The sequence below is a fragment of the Miniopterus schreibersii genome (genome assembly GCF_964146895.1).
Source record: "Miniopterus schreibersii genome assembly, chromosome: 8".
NCBI classification, from domain to species: domain Eukaryota; kingdom Metazoa; phylum Chordata; class Mammalia; order Chiroptera; family Miniopteridae; genus Miniopterus; species Miniopterus schreibersii.
Window position 1 is genome coordinate 18,376,893 of NC_138109.1, and position 21,347 is coordinate 18,398,239.

General features: G+C 45.6%; 1 protein-coding gene across 2 annotated transcripts; it reads right to left on the reverse strand.

Moving 5' to 3' along the window:
• Positions 1-909: 909 nt before the first annotated feature.
• On the reverse strand, positions 910-21,051 carry AK2 (adenylate kinase 2). 2 transcript variants are annotated; one of them, XM_081146070.1, is made up of 7 exons: positions 20,842-21,051; positions 11,389-11,514; positions 9,843-9,953; positions 9,623-9,717; positions 5,138-5,210; positions 3,794-3,989; positions 910-1,791 (listed from the first exon to the last, which is right to left on the reverse strand). In XM_081146070.1, the coding sequence occupies exons 1-7, from the start codon at positions 20,938-20,940 to the stop codon at positions 1,787-1,789; spliced, it is 705 nt and encodes a 234-aa protein (XP_081002196.1). In that variant the 5' UTR covers positions 20,941-21,051; the 3' UTR covers positions 910-1,786. The 2 variants fall into 2 exon arrangements, with proteins under 2 accessions (XP_081002196.1, XP_081002195.1); XM_081146069.1 differs by lacking the exon at positions 910-1,791 and having other exon boundaries at positions 3,627-3,989.
• Between the last annotated feature and the right edge of the window lie 296 nt (positions 21,052-21,347).

A 21,347-nucleotide genomic window follows, 5' to 3' on the forward strand; every position in this document is an offset into this window, starting at 1 on the left:
GGCTGCTTTGACAAATATTTCCCCCCATTTACTGCATGATGACCAAGGAAGGGCATTTAAATAGCTCGGAATGAAGAGGCCAGAGCAAATAAGTCACATTGTCACCCGAAAATGACTGCAGAGTGGGGAAGTGGGGAAGCAGAAGAGGGAGGAGCTGGCTCAGGGAGTGACAGTGACAACTCTGCTTCTCCCCAGAATAGGAGCCTGAAAGAATGGCGGCACTGCCAGCCCAGCTCCCCCGGTTTCAGGGAGCACAGTCACTTCCCAGAAACCTCACCAGCACTGGCAGCCCTTCCAAAGCGCATGAGAGCTTCAGTCTGAACAGACAATTTTAAGCTCATTTTTGTTGGGGAAGAAACGGATTTACAAAGAATCAACCAAGGGTGTTCAAGAGGCATCTGAAAAGGCAGCCAAAAATCTGGCTTGGGGATTAGAAGCTCTGGCTTTATGGGCTGCAGACAACTGTCCACTCAATTAGCCAGGAAGGGAGCAGATATTTTTCCGTGTGTATTTGGATTCAACTAATACTTATCCTGTGTCTGTTGTGTGCCAGGCAAAACGCTTCTTATAAACTTCATTTAATGCTAATGAGTCTGAGAAGGCAGCATCCCAGTCTCTTTTCAGACAAGGAAATAGGAGCAGAGTAAATGGCTGGCTGGGATTTGTTGTACATCCCCTGAGCCAAGCACAGCGCTGTCTACACTAGACCAAGCTGCCTTGTCCTCTGGCTCAAAAAGAGCCTGCATATGAGCTGAAGGTCAAGAGGGTGCAGGCTCATCTATGAGCACACTTGGACCTTCCTACCTCGCAGCTTCTAGTGACCACAAGAAAGGGCTTCCCAGCCAGATCCAGAATTCAATGTCATTTTACTAGCCCAGATCCCCTCAAAAAATGCCACAACAGGGGATGCAAACTTTCACATATTTTATTGATTTAGGGGTCAAACAAGGCAGCATTTGGTCATTTAATAAAGGCACCTCGTTGAAAATACATCACAGTGCTGTCGAGTGATCCCAGTTGTAGGATTTGAGGACAGGAAGGACAATCTTTGGATGATGTTGCTTAGGACACTTGCTCATTTATTTGAAGGGTCCCTTCACACATCATGGATGAAGGAAGGCAAGAGCGTAGGACCGTGACACACACTGGGGTGGTTGCTAGCGCTCACCCATGAGAGCAGGTGGACTGGTAAATCCATGGTAAGTTGGGAAGGGAGCAAGACAGGCCTGCCCCACCCTCCCCATGACTCCTGTAAACTTGATTTGCTGAGCCACTGCCCCCCCCCCCCCATTCTCTTTCAAATGTGGAGATGATTTTTTACCTCAGGGTGTGCGGAACCAGCGTCAGTAGTTAAACCCTCCCTGTTCCAAGCTATAGGGCAGATGGAACAACAGTTTGATTTCCTACATTCCTGGGCTGGCCACCCACGAGGCTCTGAGATAAAAGCCGAGGACTCAGGGCACTCGCTTTAAAAAATATTGTTACCAGTTCAGAGTAAATGAAAACTTGATTCCTTAGAAATAGTACTGCACTTTCCTATTTCTACTTATATCCCCCCAATCAGTCTTTAAAAAATTAATTACTCATCCTTGTTAAGATGCCTACTATATGTAAAAGAAATCGCCTCATTACAACACTTGCTCTTCCAATGTTTTTCTTGAGCCCCTCACCACTCTTGACTCTCCATCCTTACCCTGACCACCCCTCCCCTCTGCCCAGCACCTAAGAGCAGGGATCACGCTGCGGGGTGATGAGCAGTGGTGTAGTCTCGCCTGGACTTCTGTTACTAGGCTGAAATAGAGAGGAAAACAAGAGAACAAAGTGGGTTTTTAAAAACCAAGTAAACATCAGAGAAGGCTGGCATGCATGCCTCAGAGACCAAATGCATTAAACACTGGACATTTCTCTGCCAGATGAAAATTCTCATGCTTGCCGAGGTTAAGGCTCTGGAATTAAATGAAGCAAAAATCGAACCCTAACCACCCGGAAAAAGGCATATGCATCCCCACATCTAGTTTTCACCCACAGCTCAAATATCACACACGCATGTTGTGCATGTACACGCATGTGAATGTATATGGGTGAATGACGAATATTTAAGCAAGGATCATGCACATTCAATTAGCAAACATTCAAGGACCTCAACTTTGAGGCTGAGTGCCTGCAACTGTCCCCAGTCAAAGGGGAGCAGACTCAGGAGGCCATCTCATCCAGACAAGGACTGCAGATCCCCACAGACAGAGCTGACAGTTTTGGTTTCACTCCTTTCCTTTGCCCTTTCTCAGAAGTCACGTGCTTCCCAGAAACACCCCACACCAGACTGGGTGGAGTTAGTTTACAGCCAGGGAAACAAGGCAGAGCAGAGCCAGCAGACACACACTAGAACCAGACAAAGAGAGAAGCAAGACGGCCACGTACCCAAGCCAGCTTCCAGGCAGACAGAGGACAAGCCCTCTGGTAGTCCCACAGACAGCAGGAGGGCTCATGTCAGAGGGACACTGGGAACTTGAGAGTCACTGTACTGAATCAGCATATTACTCCAGAGCAGGAGGCATTATTTACTGGACCTGCCACTGATTTTCTAATGGTTTTTCCACAGGCTGCTGCTTTTGTGGTCTGTCACAGCAGTCTGTTAATTCATCCATTTGCCACGAATCTTACCAAAGACCAAAAGGCTCAGCACAGAACCCAGGAAATGCTTTCTAGTTGGGGAGCTGAGGTTAGGCATAAAAGTTGATTACTGTCATAGATGATTTTATTTTTGGGTGATCTTTTCTTGGGGAGTCTGTGGCCACCATCATCATGAAGTAAGTGGCGAAGGATTGAATCTGGAAGGGAGAGGGTTTGAGTTTAAAAGGTATACATCTTATTTGGGTTTCATATCCTGGAGAGTGACTGAGTTTGAGTAAATTCTAATCAAAACAAATCCAAGAATAGACTACCTCCAAATCACTGTTTTGTTCTTGGAAACAGAGGCAAACATTAAAAATAAAAACAAAATCCACTTTGGGGAAGTAGACTGGCTGCTCTCAGATGCCCAGGCTGGATGTTCAGAAGACAATTTGAATTTAAAAGGATCCATCATCTGGTTTAATTCTTTGGCCACAATTCGGTTTTCAAACACAGGTCGCAAATGATCCCTTCTTTTTAGAACCATGATGCAGATCACAAAAATATTCCAACTTGGCCTCTCTCTTTCTCTGGTGGTACCCTCTTCCCATAATTTCTGGAACCCATAATTTAAGTACCTTTTAACTTCCATTTGGGGGGGGGGGGATCAATGATCCCTGTCAACCACAGGCTCATGTGGCTTTTCACTGTGGGCTAGGAAACAGGTGGAATTCCCTGCCAACAATCTGCCACCAGGTACTGGGGCCCTGACTGACTACACTTGACCCTGGACTTCTAATCAGCTGTCGGAAATGGAATAAATACCAGGGAACTGGGGTACCTGGCAGATATCTGAGTTAGTTTATTTTAATCAAAAAATAAAATTGAGAGTATGTCTAAAGAAGTAAACAGCTAGTAAAGAAATCTCGCCTACAACTTAGAAAGTAGGAGTGTACACACATCTCTACCAACACACACACAGATGAGATGAGAGTTGCACACATACCAAAGATACATCAAGCAAGTGCTTTTTTAATCAATACATGAAATGATATTCTTGCTGGCCTGAGGAAGCTTCCTTCTGCCTGGTCTGCTGTTCCCACCCACTCCCTCAACAGGGATAGGAAGAAGAAAGAAATTCCTTTTTGGACCCAACATTAGATAAACATAACCAAGTCTTTACATGTGGCTCTGGAGAAGGCTGCTAGGATGCTTGCAAACACGACATCAGGGGTCTGGGAGGCGTCGACGGCAGCGTGGATCCCCCGTTTCCTGTAGTACTCCACCAGCGGGGTGGTCTGCGTGTGGTAGCCCTCCAGGCGGATTTTCAAGGCCTTCTCATTATCGTCTGATCTGTGGATCAAGGGTTCCCCAGTGATCTGAGAATAGGAAGAGGCAAGGGAAGGCCGGGACTGTTAGCAAAGGTTTCCGATGTCAGATGCACATTTGAGCTGCTGTCTAATCCCAAAGTCCATCGGAGGGAAAGGCAGACAGTCTAGACCCTCTCCAATAAAGAATTTTAAAGAACTTCACCAATCCCAGCAAGTTGGTCCCAGGAGCAGACCAACTGGCCCAGAGAAGTCAGGGAGCCTGAAACAGCAACTGAGAGGGAAGAGGCTTGTGAGAGGAAGACGGGCAATGCCTTTCTCTTAGCTTTTGCTCAGGCCATTCAGGTTCCAAGGTGAACATTTCAAGGTCAGAAAAAAAAGATGGAGGCCCCTCAGACCAGGAAATACATCAAAATCAGAGATGCATTTGCAATTACCATCTTATTTGCCTAAGTATTTTGTGCTTTTATCAGGGTGTCAGCCACCAACACTCTGAAAGTAGCAAGTAAAGTGCGAAAGAACTCTGAATGAAAGAACTACTAACTCTGTGAAATGTGACTAAATTATCATGGTGGCATTGGAACCTGTATGACCTGATGAACTTGTCTCACAGACAAAGATAATTCCAGGAAATTCTTACTACTGCCTGCATGCTCTGAAACACAGGACATGGGCTGTTTGTGGCAAATGTTACAGTGCACACACATGAGGCCCTCCCTTTTACACCTGCAGACAATTGAAGACTGTCATAAGAATTTGGCAATGTCAACCTGGCCAAAATATTTTGAATGTGTAGGGCACAGGAGAATCACTAGAGAGACAGGACATTCTTCTGAAGCAGGTCAACAAACTTCTTTCCAGTGCTACCTTCTTCTCCTTGGCTCTGCCTCTGCGCTTCCACGCAGCCTTCTCCTGATTAACCATTCAGGTTACCACGATGTCAGAAAGGTGCTGCTCTGGACAAAGGACAGGTACAAACTGGGCACTGGGAAGTAGCTGGCACCGGTAGCCACCTCAAAGTCAAGCAGTAAGCCAGCTGGAGAGGCACTGCAGAGATGAGCCACAGCCCGTGTGATTTATGTGACTGTAATATTTCTCATGGTTAAGTCAGTAATGCTGGTAGAAATGAAGGGAAGATGGGAGAAACAAAGGGGAAACGAAGGAAGGAGAAGGAAACGTCCTGTCCTGAGTCTACATACGTCATCTTTCATGGGCTCCTTTGGGGGGTTGAACTCCTCATGGTAGGAACGGCCACTCTTGGGGTGAATCAGCCTGAAAGACAGCAAAGGAACAAAAGTCGAGTGGCCTGAAAGTATCCAGAACCGCAGGGGTCTCCCAAGATGACGAGCAGAGACAGAGAAGCTGGAGCAAGGACCTGAACCCAGCAGAAAACACAGCTATCGGCATCTCTTGCTGAAGGAGATAACTGAGCTTATGACTGAGTGAGTATGTTTTCTATTTTGATCCAACATTAAAATGAGTACCTGGCTGAAGAGCTGGTGCAACTACCTAATTCAGGACTTGGAAGAAGAACTCTGGTGCTGGTGTCACACAGCCGCTCATTCTATTTACCTGTTTATTCAACAAATCTTTACTAAGTACCTCGTCCAATTCAGGCCTTAAACTCAATCTGGGGGCTATAGAGCAACACGTCAGGTTCCCTGCTCAAGCAGTGCTTAATTCAGTGGGGAGACAAATGTGGAAATAAATAACCACAATAAACCTCACAATCCTTTAACAGAGATTTGTGCAAAATGCTATGAGGGGCAGAGAAACCAACCTTATTTTGTAACCTAGGTTGGTTATAAATCCAGAAAGGTGCTATTGGAAAAATATGTCCTAAGATGCAAACACCACCAGATGATGCAGCACCATTTGTGATCATAAAGATAAAAGAGAGCCCAACCACTAAAGCGCAATATTCAAAGTGCTGGGAAAAATGACTTATTGAACAAGTCATGGAATAAAGAGCCCAAGAGGAAGCACTTATTTGGCACTGGTAGCCACACCTGTGATGTGTCCCCTTAGGCAACAAGCCTGTGTTCCTGACCGGGTGAGGCTTCACCACAGGAGCCCAGAGACCTAAGAAGGGAAGGAGGCAGGACAAACACAGCTCAGCAGCCAGGGCCCACTTGCTCAAGTTCATGTCGTTTCCCAAGTCTGAGCCAACCAAGGTCTGCCTACTTGATTGATGGCAGCTCTCCTCAAGGTCTGTTAGACCAGGATGTCCCAACATCTTTCAGCTCTTGGCACACACAGAAATACAGTGCTCGAGGCTCTTGCTCCTCCCGGGGAGGTATGGCCACCCCAGGCCTGCCCAGCTGCTCTAATGGCTGCAGGGATCAAGATCTCAGCTCATCAGTTAGGAAAGTCTGTGTTAGACTATCAAAGCTGCAACTGTGTAAAATGTGATGCTGTGTTTCAATGACGGTGCATTTTTCAGAGTCAAGAGGTCCATTTATAGTATAAGGGGGTTCATTTACAGCACTGGGCAGCGGGGTGAGGTGACAACAGAGCAAGTTAGCTACACTGAGTGGGCCCATGACTGCAAGCATGAAGGTGAGGATGGGCCCTCCTTATTTCAGCTGTTGGAGTGGTTCATCTGGTGCAGCACTGGGAGACCCGAGGGGAGGGAGAGTGTGGGCTGTTCGGCTCACCTACAGCTTTCCCTTTAGGAATGGGGGGGCGTGAGGTGTGGATCCTATTTCTTCACTTTCTGGAGAGCACAGGGCACATGGCAGCCAGATGGCAATAAACACGACTCTCTCCTCTCTCATTCTTGCTCACTCTCACATTCCCTCAGTCTTCCAGTTACAACAACAGTGCTCCCTCCCTACTCAGAAACATCATTTTAAGAGGAATGCAAGGCTCACTCCTTAAAAGGAAAAGGAAAAAAAGAAAGCCCAATCTCCAAGTTCTCAGATGGAACTGGTCTTAAGTACCAACCAAAACAGCTCTATGAGTCACTGAACCTGGCCTGGAGGTGGAGGGACCAGGGCTGGGAATCTACAGCCACTGCCACCTTGAGTGTGGCACTTCAGATACTTGTATTCTCATCCACAGAATGGGATGGCAGGAGACATTAGGCTAATGAGACCAGAGAACCAGCTGGTAGGATAATCAGGATACTAGAGAGCCAACACTGAATAGGTTAAAACCCCAAACCACCAGCCATACTTATTTAAGAAATAAAATAATGACTCATAAATTTATTAGAAGTGAGGTATGAGCTAATTCAGAAGATATCTACAGTGGGGTCCTGAGCATGTCAGATTTAAATAAGATCCACATTCAATTGCTAGTTCCTGACTAGCAGTGGACTAGGAGGCAGAAAGCAGGTTTCTGGTGCCAGCTTTGTCACTGATGTGCAGAGGGAACTTGGAAAATGCTAGTCCTTCCACTGCGAGGGAGGGGATCACACTAAACCACCTACTTCCAAAGTGAGAGACTGAGTCTTCCCTGTTTCGCCCTCAACATCAATCCTGTAGTTTGTTCTTAAGAATCTCTCTGTTCCCTGCCAGCCAACCCCAGTTAAAAGCCTCCACCACTTCACATGTGGGCCAATCAGGCTGTTAGGTGGGGTCCTTGTCTGTTTCTCCTTTCCCCAATTTAGCCTGTATGCCAAGACCAAGCTAATGTTCTTAGAATGTTGTTTTTGCCACAACACCTAATGGCTTAAGAACATGCCACAATTCCTGACTCTGTCTACTGCCCAGCACTCAAGGCCGTTCCTCCAACTCTGGACAGACATCCTGCCACTAGCCTCAGCTAGAGCCCCTCCTCCAACCCATACTTATTCTGGCCTCTACTCACTTCTGGGAAAGCCACCAAAATCCTCTCTATCCAGAAAGGCAGCCTTCCCTCCTTCCCCCAAAGCTCTCTTCTTGGACTTCCGACCACACTTAACAGCTCAGGTTTCATGTATGGTTTGTAAACTCTCTGAGGTGAGAGATGGGCATCATATTGTTCTCTGTCTTCTCCTGCTCCCTGCCCTGGAGTCTACTACTGTGCTGAGCACAAAGCAGGAGCTCAAGACACTGGGTCGACTGAATCAAAGGCCGCCAGTGCCACCTAGTACTGTTAACAGCTGCTGCACGCATCAGGGACCCCAGGCCTGGTGATGTCCCATCCTATCAACCTTAGCGCTACATCAACTTTGTCTACTCTGTGCCAGTGGGGATGCAAAGAAAGGAAAGTTTCTGCATTAAAGGAGCCTATGGAATAGCTAGAAACATGAAACCTGGACACTTGAAAAGAAAATTAATGTAAGATGATCCCACTGTATCTAACATAGCCTTACAGGAAAATGCCGCTAACGCTCGCTCTGCTATCTGTTTACATGTCTGCCCCCTTGACAATGTGGACTGCAGACGCATGGAAAAAACATTCAACCTCATTAGGAAATCAAAGTAATAAAACTTACAGTAAGAAAACAGTTTCCCCCTAATTAAATCCAAAATTTTACATGTATTATGATGGTCACAGCATAAATTTAACAGTGAACAACTGGAAGAGGCACAAATGTATAACAATAAGAGAACAATTAAGTGAATGATGGTTCATCTGTGAAAAATCACACAGCAATTAAAAATATGTCACAGATGTCGGGTTCCATGACGTAGGCTTACCACCTTCCTAAGATTCCATTAAAATGGCCAAGTAATAAAAAAGCTAAAGCCCACAATAAAAAAGGGATGGGAGGATCAATTAGTGGCTGAGAGCTTTCAACATATTTCTGGGAGGCACAATGCAGACGGCAGAGTGACTAGTAAAAACAGGACAGAGGAAACTGTTGCCCGAAGCATTGGCGATCTTTCAGAACCAACTGGTTCAGATGCACAGTAGTCAATGTTGACTACTATGGAGAAACAAGGACTTTAAAACAAAACATGCACACACAAAAGTAACAGTGGTTTTGGCTGCAGTGGCTATACCATGAGCAAATTTTCCCTTCATTTTCTAAACTTCGTGTAGATGATCATATTATTATTATTAAATATATCTTTATTGATTTCAGAGAGAGGAAGGAAGAGGGAGAGATAGAAACATCAATGATGAGAGTCGTCATTGATCGGCTGCCTCCTGCACAGCCCCCACCGGGGATCAAGCCCGCAACCTGGGCATGTGCCCTGCCCAAGAATCGAACCACAATCTCCTGGATCCTAGGTCAATGCTTAACCGCCGAGCCATGCCTGGTTGGGTGGTCACATTATTTTTATAATTAATAAAAAGCCTAGAGCAACGTATGACAACTCCAACTGAAATCAGATTTTAAAAAGCACTAAAACAGAGGGACACAGGTAAAGAATTTAACACTTAAGCATCTACTATAAGCAAGGCTCTGGATTAAGCACTTTATGTTATCTAACATGCACAAAAGTTCCTCAAACAGGTATTAACCCTACTCTAAATATGAGGAAACAGCCTAGATAGGTTGCCGAGGGTCACTTGCCGAGGGTCAGAGTAAAAAGGTGACAGGACTGAGATACTGTCTGACTTCAGATCCTTTGCTCTTCTTTCCACATCCACATCCATGTTACCACTTCAGCAGATGTCACCAAATAAAATCAATCCATGTTGAAACGGCACTAAGTTTCATGACTGGGATTAGATAAGAACAATTGCCACAGTCTGACTAATCTCTGAAGAAGCATGAAAAGAAGGGACCTTCTGGGGACAAATACCTTCCTGTGATTCTCCGGATCAGCAGAGAGTCTGGGATGCGGAATTCAATCACAGAATCAAGCTTCTCTTTCCTCTTCTCCATGAGGTCGTCAAGCTGTAAAAGAGTGTGTGTCCCACCTAAGCTACCAGAGCTTGATCAGACCCATTTCCCTCAAAGGAATTAAGAGATTAAGGGCCAGAATTTATCAGGCAATGGTGATATAAAACCAACCCACTCACCATTTCTGCCTGCCTCACAGTCCGAGGGAAGCCGTCTAGAAGAAAACCATTTTTGCATGGAGGGGTGTCCAAATTCTTTTCAATGAGCTCCACTACCATTTCATCGCTCACCTGGAAGTCAAGAACAAAATAGCCTTGGGTTTAAATCCACGAACTAGGTGACATTAACCCAATTCCAGGATTACAGGTCTGTGTCTGTATAACCTGACCGTGGGAGGAGACAGTGGGGGTTGACCAGGATGCACAGAGGCTCCAACTTTCCCTGTTTCACAATTTTGATTAGGCTGACAGTAAAGTGACCCTGGCCACCCTGGACATGAGGCAGCAGAGAGGTTCACTGGACTGGCAAGACTGAGTTGGAACCAAGGAACTGAGGAGCCAGCTCAACATGCCTTTGAGCCTCTCTGAAAACCCCCATGAGGACCCCTTCCAGCTTTCAAAAGCTGGTTTCCTCCTGGGCCTTCAGGGATAAAGTTCCCTGCTAACATTACAGTGAAGGCTGCCCCTCTTGGTACTTGTGCTCTTATCTCCCCGGACCAGCTGTGAACTCGGGGACAAAGTATAAGCTCTGCAACTAAGTGAAGGCTGGAGATAAGTAATCTCATTGCCACATCCCAGCTTTTTCTCAGTACAGTATATTCTGCCAAAACCCAAAGTCCAGACTATCTAGCTTTCTGGCTTGACAAGGCCTCACTGACATGAAGGGAAAGCTGGAAGCAAACGGGCAGGGCAGGTGGGCAGGCAGGCAGGCAGGGGTACCATTCCATAGAGGTACTGAATTTCAAAGCCTGATGGGAAGTTTTAATTCGGGAATGCAGGCAAAGCTCAGCACCTTCCCTAACCAACCCGCTGGCCAGAGGGCCAAGCGAAAAATGACTTCTAAAAGTGATTCACAGAGGCCACGTCCCAGATTAACTCGGTTACAATTAAACTCTGGACTAATCAAAGAAGATTCAGTAGACTATAGATTGTATTTGTCTAATCAGATTAACTGGGCCAGAAACAAGAGAAAATACTATTATATCCCCCAAACAGGAAGGATTACGTCTGTCAAAAGCAATTCCTCTGTTAGAGACACAGAACAGAGTCACAAAGTAGATTAAAAATACTGTGGCTCCTTGAGTCCTCTCTTTAACACATCTTTGAGTTCTGGCCTAGGGATGGCAGTTTCATTTTTGTCCCTAAAAACTGGTATATTACAAAATGCACAGAGGAACCTCAAGAATACTGTGAATAAAATAAGTGCAATAAATTCAGAATGAACCAAGTAACCTGCTACTCTAAAAGTTCCTGTGATGTGCCAGTTCATTCAAACACTGCAGAGCACAGGCCTGTCCAACAGAACTTTCTACAGTGATGGAAATGTTCTCTATCTGTGCTGGCCAGCAAACACGTGACATGTGGCAAGCGAGACTGAGAAACTGAATTTTATATGAAATTGAATCTAAATGAATTTCCATAGCTCCACGTGGCTGGTGGCTACCCCATTAGGCAGTGCAGATCTAGACTGAGGAATATGAACATTCACTGGTACCACCAAACCTACCAGTTTCCCAGCATCCATAGTTGCCTTCAGTTTTTTCCCCAGCTCTGAGCCAGAAGCCACCATGGCCCTCAGCATGTCTCCAGTGGCGAGATGGCAGACACAGAAGTTTTTGGCCAATTTGGGTGCCTATGGAGGGGAAAACAAAAACCAAAATACAGTTACCACTGTAGGCCCTAGAGTCCAACGTCCTGGGTGTGAACCTGGCCCTGGAATTTATTGGCTGTGTAAATTTTGGCAAATGGCTATTTCTTTACCTGTAACAGGGATAAAAGTACCTTATATTCTAACATATAATGATTATGAGCTTATAGTAAGAACAGCATGAGATAATACACATAAAGCACTTAAAGTGGTGCACCTAGCACGCAGGAAGCTGTCACATATTAGCTATTATCACTTCTCCCGCTAGACACGTAAGCCTCAGTTTCGCATTATAAACAGGGAGAATAAAAACAGCAATGGCAATACTTCACATGGTTGCTGTGAAGTTTGAGTTCATGTACACAAAGCACAATGCCTGGCCTGTAAAGTGTTGAATAGATATTTGCCAAAGGATTGAATGTGTGATTGTTCAGTGCTGTGGCCACTGGCCTGAGGGGCAGCTGGGGCCAGGTGAAGAACACAGGCTTCCCGCAGGCAGACAGTTTTTCCCCTTCCCTGTCACTTGGTAGCTGCATTATCTTGGCCAAATCACATAACCTCTCAGAGGCTCGGTTTCCTCATCTGTTTAAAATGAAGGCAAAGGGCTCCATCAAGGAAGGTAGCTGTGAGGATCAGATGAGATATATCCAAAGAGAACGTGGGAAACAGTAAGTACTTAATATTAGTTTTAGGAGGCAGTATAGCCTTTTAGTTAAGAGCATGGGCTTGAGATCAAACTGCCTGGGTGTCAGACTTCAGGTCTACCAATGACTATATAGGTATGTGACTTGAGAAAAATTGTATACCTTTCTAAGTTTCAAATTTCCTCTAAGTAAAAAATGGAGATGGTAACAGCACCTACACCACTGGGCTGATGAGAGTATACAGAATTTGGCATATGCAGGGCAAGGCACATAGTAACTTCTCAGTGAACATTAGCTGTTACTGTAACCCCTGCCCTAAGTCCACATTCATTCATACAGAAATGAATATATCCATTCATCATTACTGACATCTCTTCCAAGAACGCTCCTGGAAGCCAGAGAAACAGACGAATAGGAGACAGAGTTCCTGTCCTCTGTGAGCTCGCAGTTTGGAGGGCTATACATCAGAATAGAGACTAGGACAAGAAGAGAACCTGGACAATTCAACATTGAACAAAACAAACAAAAAAACTGCAGAACTCATACGGAACAGAATCAGTTCAAGGAGTTTAACACAGTGATACCTCGGTTTTCGAATGTGATCCGTTCCGGAAGACTGTTCGAGTTCTGAAATGCTCAAAAACTGGGGGATCAACGGCCAACAGCTAGGCCTCAGGATCTGGCCCTCAGGGGACACCGTGTGGCGTGTTCAACAGCCAAAGCATTTCCCTCTGGGTTTACAGCGTTCGTAAACCAAAATGTTCATCCACGGAGACGTTTGAAAACCGAGGCACCTCTGTACTTAGCTTTCTGGCTCAATTGTTTATTTAAAAAGTTGGGTTCTGTTCTTGTTCAAACCAGTTCACTGGGAGTTTTCTTAGGTGCACACAATAAAAACTTAATAGATGGGGCTCAATGCAGCAAATTCTGGTTTGTGATTCATGGAACGATTCCGTTCAGGCAAAGAAATAACTTCATAGCAAAACAGAACCCAAATGAGAAGGCGTTACAAACTTTGGAAAACCAATGAAGGTCAGAACCTCTGGCAATGGCAAACCTTCCAGTCCTCCAAACTGACCCAGAGGCCACATACCCAGAGAACTGTGCTTTTCTGCCAATCTTTCTCCTTGGTTGTTGAAATTAACTGGGGTGAAAAATATGGAGGTCAGACTTGTTCAAGGGGAAAGGCTGACCAAAACACCAAAGAAGCGCTGTTAGCAGTACAGAACCCCAAACTATAGGGCTCTTCTGTGCTGTTACAGGTGACTGGATTCTACAGCCGTGCGGAAGGACACTCCAATAGGGAAGACATGGCATGGCATGGCGAGAAACTGACTCTTTATTCTCTGCTGGCTGCAAGGGAGTCAGGGTGATGAGCTGCAAAGAGCTCAGACTTTGGAGTCAGACAGATTTGCACACGAATCCTGGTTAAAGCACTCAATAGCTGTGTGACCCTGGGCTCGTTACTTAACTTCTCAGAATCTCAGCTTCCTCATCAGTCACATGGGATAACGGATACCATCTATTTCTTAGGGCTGTTGTGAGGATAAAATGAAATAAAGTATCCAAAACATCAGACACACAGTGTGCATTCAATAAATAAAAGACCTCCTTTCATGGTCTTTCTATTTTGCATTACTCTTTAAAAAAATTTTTTTAAACTGACATTTAGAGAGAGAAGAAGAGAGAGAGAAACATCGCTGTGAGAGCAGAAGATCCACAACCCAGGCATGTACCCTGACCAGGAGTTGAATCGGTAACCTTTCGGCGCACAGGACAATGCTCAACCAACTGAGCACACTGGCCAGGGCTCTTTTTTTGCATTACTCTACTTGCAAACTGCAGAAGAAGCTTGATGAAATAACTTGACTATATTCCCCTCACAATTCAAGCTTACACTTTAGAGCAATGCCTCTCTTACTCCAAATCACGGGTGGAGTGGGGGGACACAGAGAGGAGGAATGCTTCTAAAATGCAGGTTCTGATTCTACAGTGTGGGGCATGAGAACCTGCATTTTTAACAACCTTCCAGGCCTGGCCATGCTCCTGGCCCCTGACCAGTCTGTTGCTGCTGAAGCTCTGAGCCACTTGTGTCTCATTAGCCATGGACCACTGCTGAGTCTGAGAAACAGGCTCATCACCTCTACGAGAACCCCGTGGGAAGGGGGTGGACTTTTGGGAGGTGGGCATGGGTAAGAATGGCTAAAACATCTAGGAAGACAGCACTGTGGCTTTAGTGTTCTCAAACTTCAGTATGTTATCACAATCATCTGGGGCACTTGCTAAAAATACAAAGCCAGGCCCGCCCTTAAAGTTTATGACTGAGTGGTGCTCAGGCAGGGCCCTAGGATGCTGATGCGCACAGTCTTCGAAGCCCTGGGGCAGTGGGGGCAAGACTGGGCCTTACAGTTGTTCAGAGTTGGGGTGGAAAATGGATTTACAGTTTACTCACTGTATCACCTTGAACAAGTTATGCAGCCTTCTTAAGGCCTCAGTTTCTTCATCCCTACAGTACAGACAACCACATCCATTTTCAGAGCTGTTGTGGGGATTTAATAAGATTATACAGTATATGCAAAAGCGTCCAGCAGTGCCTGGCATTCAGAGAAATCAAGGGAAGCTATCAGTTCTTCAGATTTGATTCAGTCTCAAACTAACTTGTTTTCTCACCTCGAAAACATCTTTCTGCCTCCAGTTTTTCTGGCTCCCCTCTGTTGTTCCTGCATATGTAGCTAGAATCATCTCCTAAAATACTGTTGGAAATGTTACCCACCCTGCCCAACACACACATACAGGAGCCTTTGACATCTCCCCAGTGCAATGGGGAAGTCCAAATATCTTAGCCTAGCACTCAGTGTCTCCACAATCAACTTTCAAAACCCTCCAAGCTCTTCAAATTTACCTCCCAAGTCCCCTTCTGTATGCCCTGCACCACTGCAAACAGCTGCTTTATGTATAATTCCCAAATACATAAAGTAAGTCTCTCCATGGACCTCAGCTCAAGGCTCCTCTCTATGCAGGAAGGCCCTCTCCCCGCCCCTGCAGAGAAGGCTCTGTAGTCAAATTCTGAGCTTATCTCTCCCACCCAATTATCCCTTCTTCTTCCAGGAAGAAGTCATCAATATCAGCTAACTTTAGTGTTTGCAAAAGCCAAGCAATTTTTCCATGTGTTACTTTATAGAATTTAGTATCCATAATATATAACAAATCCATGAGGTAAAAACTATTTTTATCTGCATTTTACAAATGAAATTCGGAGGCTAGGTTGCCCAAGATCACATAGCTAGTAACAACAGAGCTAGTAACAGGCCTCAAGACTGTTGAGCCCTAGCTCTTAACCATGATGCTATATGGTAGCGATTTTAACCTTTTCCATCTCATGGCACATAAAAAATTACCAAAATTCTGCAGCACACCAAAAAATATATTTTGTCGATCTGACATTCTGATTCATTCACACCAGATGGCTATTGCTGTGTTGGTTGTTGTCATTTTTCTTTTTAAAAAAAATATCTTTATTGATTTTATAGAGAGGAAAGGAGAGGGAGGGAGAGATAGAAACATCAATGATGAGAGAGTCATTGATCGGCTGCCTCCTGCACGCCCCCGACTGGGGATCAAGCCCACAACCCGGGCATGTGCCCCGACTGGGAATCAAACCCCGATCGCCTGGATCCTGGGTTAATGCTCAACCGCTGAGCCCTGCCCCGCCAGGCTGTTGTCATTTTTTAATACGACAGTCTAAGGGAAAAGAGGTCAGTACCCCTGACTAAATAGTCAGGTATTGCATGTTTTAAAAATTCTTGTGCACACTGGTTGAAAATTGCTGCTATATGGCCTTGTTAATGGCCGTCCTTGGGAAACGTGTGTGTGTTGTGTGTCTGAAAGAGAGTGCAGGACAACTTCAGAGTGATGGCAATGTTCTGTTTCTTATGTGGGTGTAAGCTATACAAATGTGTTCACACTGAATTTTCATCGAGCTGCTTGCTTATGATATTTGTACCTCTCTCTATATATAATACTTCAGTGAAAAAAGTTTTTAAAAAGCATAGAAACCTGTGTTTGAATTTCAGCTCTGCCTCTTAAATTACGATGAAACCTTAGGCCAGAAATTCTTTGAGACTGTTTCCTCATCTATAAGTTAGGGATATTATTACCAAAATCACTGGGTGGGTAGGAGGAAGAACAGAAGGCTGTCAACAAATTACAGTTCTTGATCTAATCCTGAACTACCCTAGCATGTGTCAGAGTCACTCACCTGCCACTTCCCACTTCTCCCCCTATACCTAGACTAATAGCAACAATGTAAGATGGTGACTCTGCTGCTCAAGGACAAGTCTGAGTTCAAATCTTGCCTTGGCTATTATATGTGCATCCTGGGGCAAGATACACTTTACCAGTAAAAAGGCATGGATAACAGGACTACCGCCTAGGGTTCTAGGCTTAAATAAGAAGACACATGTAAAGTCTTTGGCTAGGGATCTGTTACATAATGAAGCAAAGGGTGACAATTCTGTATATTACACCCCCTCCTAGAGGGCAAGGGCTGCTCTCTCCATCTCCAGCACTAAACTTATCCAACAAAACATACATAGGGTAGGAGAAAAATCTAACCCAGGGCAGCAGATAGTAGCAGAAAGAACAGCAGCTCTGGAGTCATTCAGGTACAAGATCTGCCAATTACTTGCTATGTGACCTAGAGGACAAGCCTTTTGAACTTCAGTTTCTCTTAACTGTAAAAGGGAGAATGAGAGTGTGGGTCTCAAAAAGTTGTTTAAGTGTCATTGCACTGACATAACTGAAAGAGCATGACCTCCAAGATGACAGCTAATTGCCTAAGTGTGTCTGGCCTTGAATTGGTATAGATTAGACACATGAAAGAAAATGTGAAGAGGGGCTGGTATAGAAAACACAAAACACACCTATGTTTTGGCCACACTGCAGGAAGATCCAACTGCAAAAGAGAGACAGGGAAGTATGGTAATTTAAATAAAATAACTAACCCACATATTCTAGATGTTTTAAACATCATTATGTTGATGAAAAGCATGTAGTTTAAAAATGTTTAACTAAACTTTTTAAGTTAAAAAAGAGAAGTTTTAATAGGAATCAGGTTTAATTTCAGCCACGCCAACATAAAATACTGAGTTATGCAGGTATAAAAAGACGTACTAGTGGGAAGAAAACAGACATTACTTAGCAGGTACTATGCACAAACCCAGGTTAGGGATTTTACATCAAAGACTGCAAACATTTACCAATAGGGGCCAGGCAGGCAATGGAAATGAATGAAATGGGTCAAACATAAGCAGCGAAGAGGGCTATGCAGGGGACAGGAGAGCACATGAGCCATCCAAAGCGGCCTGACCACTCAACTACATGCCAGGCCAGAATGGAGGCCCACAGCCACCAGGTCTGACTTCTCAAGAAACTGGAGCTCTGGATTTTTACGTGAAATTTCACAACTGAAAACTCTTTGTGGTCAACTTATTATTTTAGTTTATTTGAGAGAGAGAGAGATGTGAGAGAGAAACATCGATCAGCCGCCTCCTGCACACTTCCCAACCAGGATGGAACCTGCCACCTTCTGCCATAAGGGGCGATGCTCCAACCAACTGAGACACACTGGCCAAGACTCAACTTACTACTTTGAAAGCTGACAAATAAAAGAAACAAATCAGAGCCCTAGCTGGGTAGCTTAGTTGGTTAGAGCGTCGTGCCAAGGTTGCGGGTTCGATCTCCAATCAGGGCACATAAAAAGAAGCAACCAATGAATGCATAAATAAGTGGAACAGCAAATCAATGTTTCTCTCCTCTCTCAAATCAATAAAAATTTTTTTAAAAAAGGGAACAGGGGACATCTGTAATATTCTCAACAATAAAGATTTTAAAAAAAGGAACAAATCAAGTGTTTATCCTGCCTTTTCTATACAAACCATACCAAATAGCAGATGAAAAGTTTCTCTTTATAGAAATGTTTTAGCTAATAAACAAAAAGAGAAAGCTATAATTAGAACGCCACCATTTTGCCACCCACAATGAATTCCTGGACCAGGCACTGAATATCAGAGACAGCAGAGCTGATATGCCTCTTAACGGACAGCATAGCACCACCAGTGACGTGGGTGGGCCACAAAACTGAACTCATATCTCTTAAGTGTATGATCAAACTACCAATTTATAAGAAATAGAGAGGAAAGGGGAAGATGTTGAATATGCCATGGGGATACAATTTAAAAATTCCCAGAAAGAGGGACACTCCCAGAACAAACAATCTAATTTCTCCCACACAAAAAATGCAAGAAATGAAAGAGCTAGGAGGAAAGCTGTAAATAAAGACAATGATCACATCTTTGAGACAAAGGGAAATGTGAACATTGACTATTATTAAAAATTGTGTTTTGGGGGATATTGTGCTTGTTTACAAAAAAGAATTAATCTTTTAGAGCTACACACTGAAATATTTACAAATAAAATGTTTTAATGTCTGGGTGTTGCTTTAAAATAATTTGTGAAGGGAGAGTGAATAGGGAAGGAATGCCACCAGCTGATGGTGGTTGGGGCTGGATAATGGGTATAGCGGGGCTCGTTATACCATCCTGTCTTCTTTTGTGTATTCAAACTCTTCATAATAAAGTTAGGGAGCATCTGTGGGCTAAATGCTGCCATAGGCTGCCACTTTGCAACCTCTGATTTATGTACACTTTTTTTTTAAACTCCATAAAACTACAACCACCAGTATTCCTATTGTTCCAATTATGAAAAGCTGTATAGAGGTTAAGTGACTTGTGTAAATCTTACCCTTTCTTCAAGTCCCAGCTCTAATTACATCTCCTCTACTTCCACAAAGCCTCTGACCAACTCCCACCATGTCTGGACCCTTATAAATCAGCTCATAATTTTCTTTAAATCTTTCCAACTACATCACCTGTTATACTGACATAGATCTGAGTTGGGAGGGCGGGGAGATATGTTACTAAGATGAGGGAGTCAATAATTATTGAACACCTACCATATGACAGGTTGTGATCTAGGTACCTACAGGTGCTTTACACACGTATATAACACTATCTTCCAAGATCCTTGTGAACTTTTGGTCTACATGGGCGCTGCTCTATCTGAATGAGTAAGGTAGTACGGTAGGGGACTATCTTACCTTGAATGAGTATAGTAGGGACCCATTTTTCAGGTGAGAACATTGAGGCCTGGAAGGTACAAAGTTTGCTAGATTATAAAGCCATTGTCCCAGCACTGGGACGGGTAGTCTATTTCACGACTACTGAAATTATTCACTTCAATATGAACTAAGAAAAAATAATCAATGCCTTTGAGTTATCCTGTTTATACTCACAGCAACAGTCTGCAGAGTCTAAGGCTACGGGTTACCTAAATACTGAGGGTGGGAGCAACAGGAAAGAGGAGACTTCGGTGTTACTAAGGACAGGGGCATTAGATAACAGTGAGCTCCAAGGATGAATCAGCTCTGGCTAAAGAGAAAAAAGGGTAAGTGGTCCTTCTTGACCTAGTACCCAGAGCTAAAAAGCAAAATCATAGGCATGAACTGAACCTCCCAGATGTCCCTCTTCATCATCCGCATGAATCTGTATCCATTTCCAGTAACCCCACCAAGCGCCAAGTAATGTGCTGGGTGCGTCACAGGGATGAGTTCAAGAGAAGACGGTCTGTGTGCCAAGACTTTGCAATCTCTGCAAGTGTAGGAAGAGAAGAGGGGGGCACGGAGCAGTCCCCAGAACCCCGTTCACTTAGCCGCTCAGACTTTCAGGAATCCCCTTTAGAATCTAACAAGCAAGAGCCTGGGGCCCTCCGGGGTAATGCCAGACCCTAGGCAGGACGGGTTGATTGACAGTCCAACCTACTATGGGCTTCCAAATCCTAATTAAGACAATAAATCCCAAAGGTGATCCATGGGCCCATTCCATCCCAGACACCAAGGGAGGCCCCACAGTCGGCTAGGGGCAGAAGGTGACTTCAGGCTCCAATTACCTGAGGCTCCCTGGCTCCTGAGGTTCCAGGCTCTATTAGGGCAATTCTGCTACCTTTGGAAAGCCGCCTGGCCCGCTCTGGGCCTGTGTTCTCACCTGTAGATTGAGGTACCCTCTCCCACGCCCCTCGGCTGCACTGGTCCGCGCAGGTCACACCTCACTTGGCCGTGGCGCTCTCCCCCAGCTGGCCGGCTCCCACTCTGCCCCAAGGGCTGGAGACGCCCCTCCGCCTTCAGTCTTTTAATCATTATAAGAAACGATCCCCTACCCCGAGTGCCTGGAACGTAACCGAGGGCAATTCACTCCCAAATCGCAGCGAGCCTGGGGTCCCTGCCACCACTCAAGCCGTAAGCGAGATGTCCCAGCCCGGGGCTCACCCTACCCTTCAAAACCGCTCAGCTTCGAACTCCTTAAGACACCGAATCGGTCCTTAGATCTCCTAACACGTCACCTTAAGCCTGATCCCTCGAGAACTCTAATCCTAACTCACACTTGCCCGACGCCCAATTTGCCCCCCCTCCCCCAAAGGCCTTGCGAGAACCCAGACGCCGGCTGGGGCACCCAGGACTCAGCCCGGGGCCCCGCTGGGGGGCGATCGGGACCTCCAGCCGCCCTGACCTTGGCGTTCCACGGGCTCCGCCGTCAAGCCCGGCCCTGCAGCTCACCTGGGTGCCCTTGCCGGCCCCGGGCGGCCCCAGCAGCACGGCCCGGATGCCTTTAGGACTCTCTGGGGCCGGCTCGGCCGCGGGAACGTTGGGAGCCATGGCTGCCGAAGCCTCTCGCCGCTCAACCCGCCTGCACACCTCTCAGGTCCAGCGCTTCCAGGCCTGCGCGCCACGCACGCACCCGCGCACGGCCCGCTCGCCGCTCGCACTGGTCCGTCGCCACGTCTGTCAGTGCCCTTTTCCCGCCCCTGAGCGCGACGGACACTTTAACTTACCAACCACGCGGCGGGAGTAAGGAAGGGGTGGGCCATCGTAAACTGAAGTGGGGGGCGGGGGCCTCGCGGCGGGTGCGCGGAGTGGGCGGGAAAAGGTGAAGCCCTCTGGGAGTCCCAGTTAGGCTTTTTGACAGTTAATGACACCTGCAACTCCGGCGATTCCCGCAAAATTGCCGTGGGAGTGGAAACGGGTGAAATCAGTTTTAGGAGACAAGTTGGCAATATGTATCA

What these genes read in the sequence shown, in the direction of transcription:
- AK2 (XM_081146069.1), bottom strand. Translation starts at nt 20,940, where the DNA reads ATGGCTCCCAACGTTCCCGCGGCCGAGCCGGCCCCAGAGAGTCCTAAA. An exon ending in GGGCCGGCAAGGGCACCCAG is followed by an intron (nt 11,515 to 20,841) that starts GTGAGCTGCAGG and finishes TCCCCTCCATAG; the next exon opens with GCACCCAAATTGGCCAAAAA. An exon ending in CTATGGATGCTGGGAAACTG is followed by an intron (nt 9,954 to 11,388) that starts GTAGGTTTGGTG and finishes CTTGACTTCCAG; the next exon opens with GTGAGCGATGAAATGGTAGT.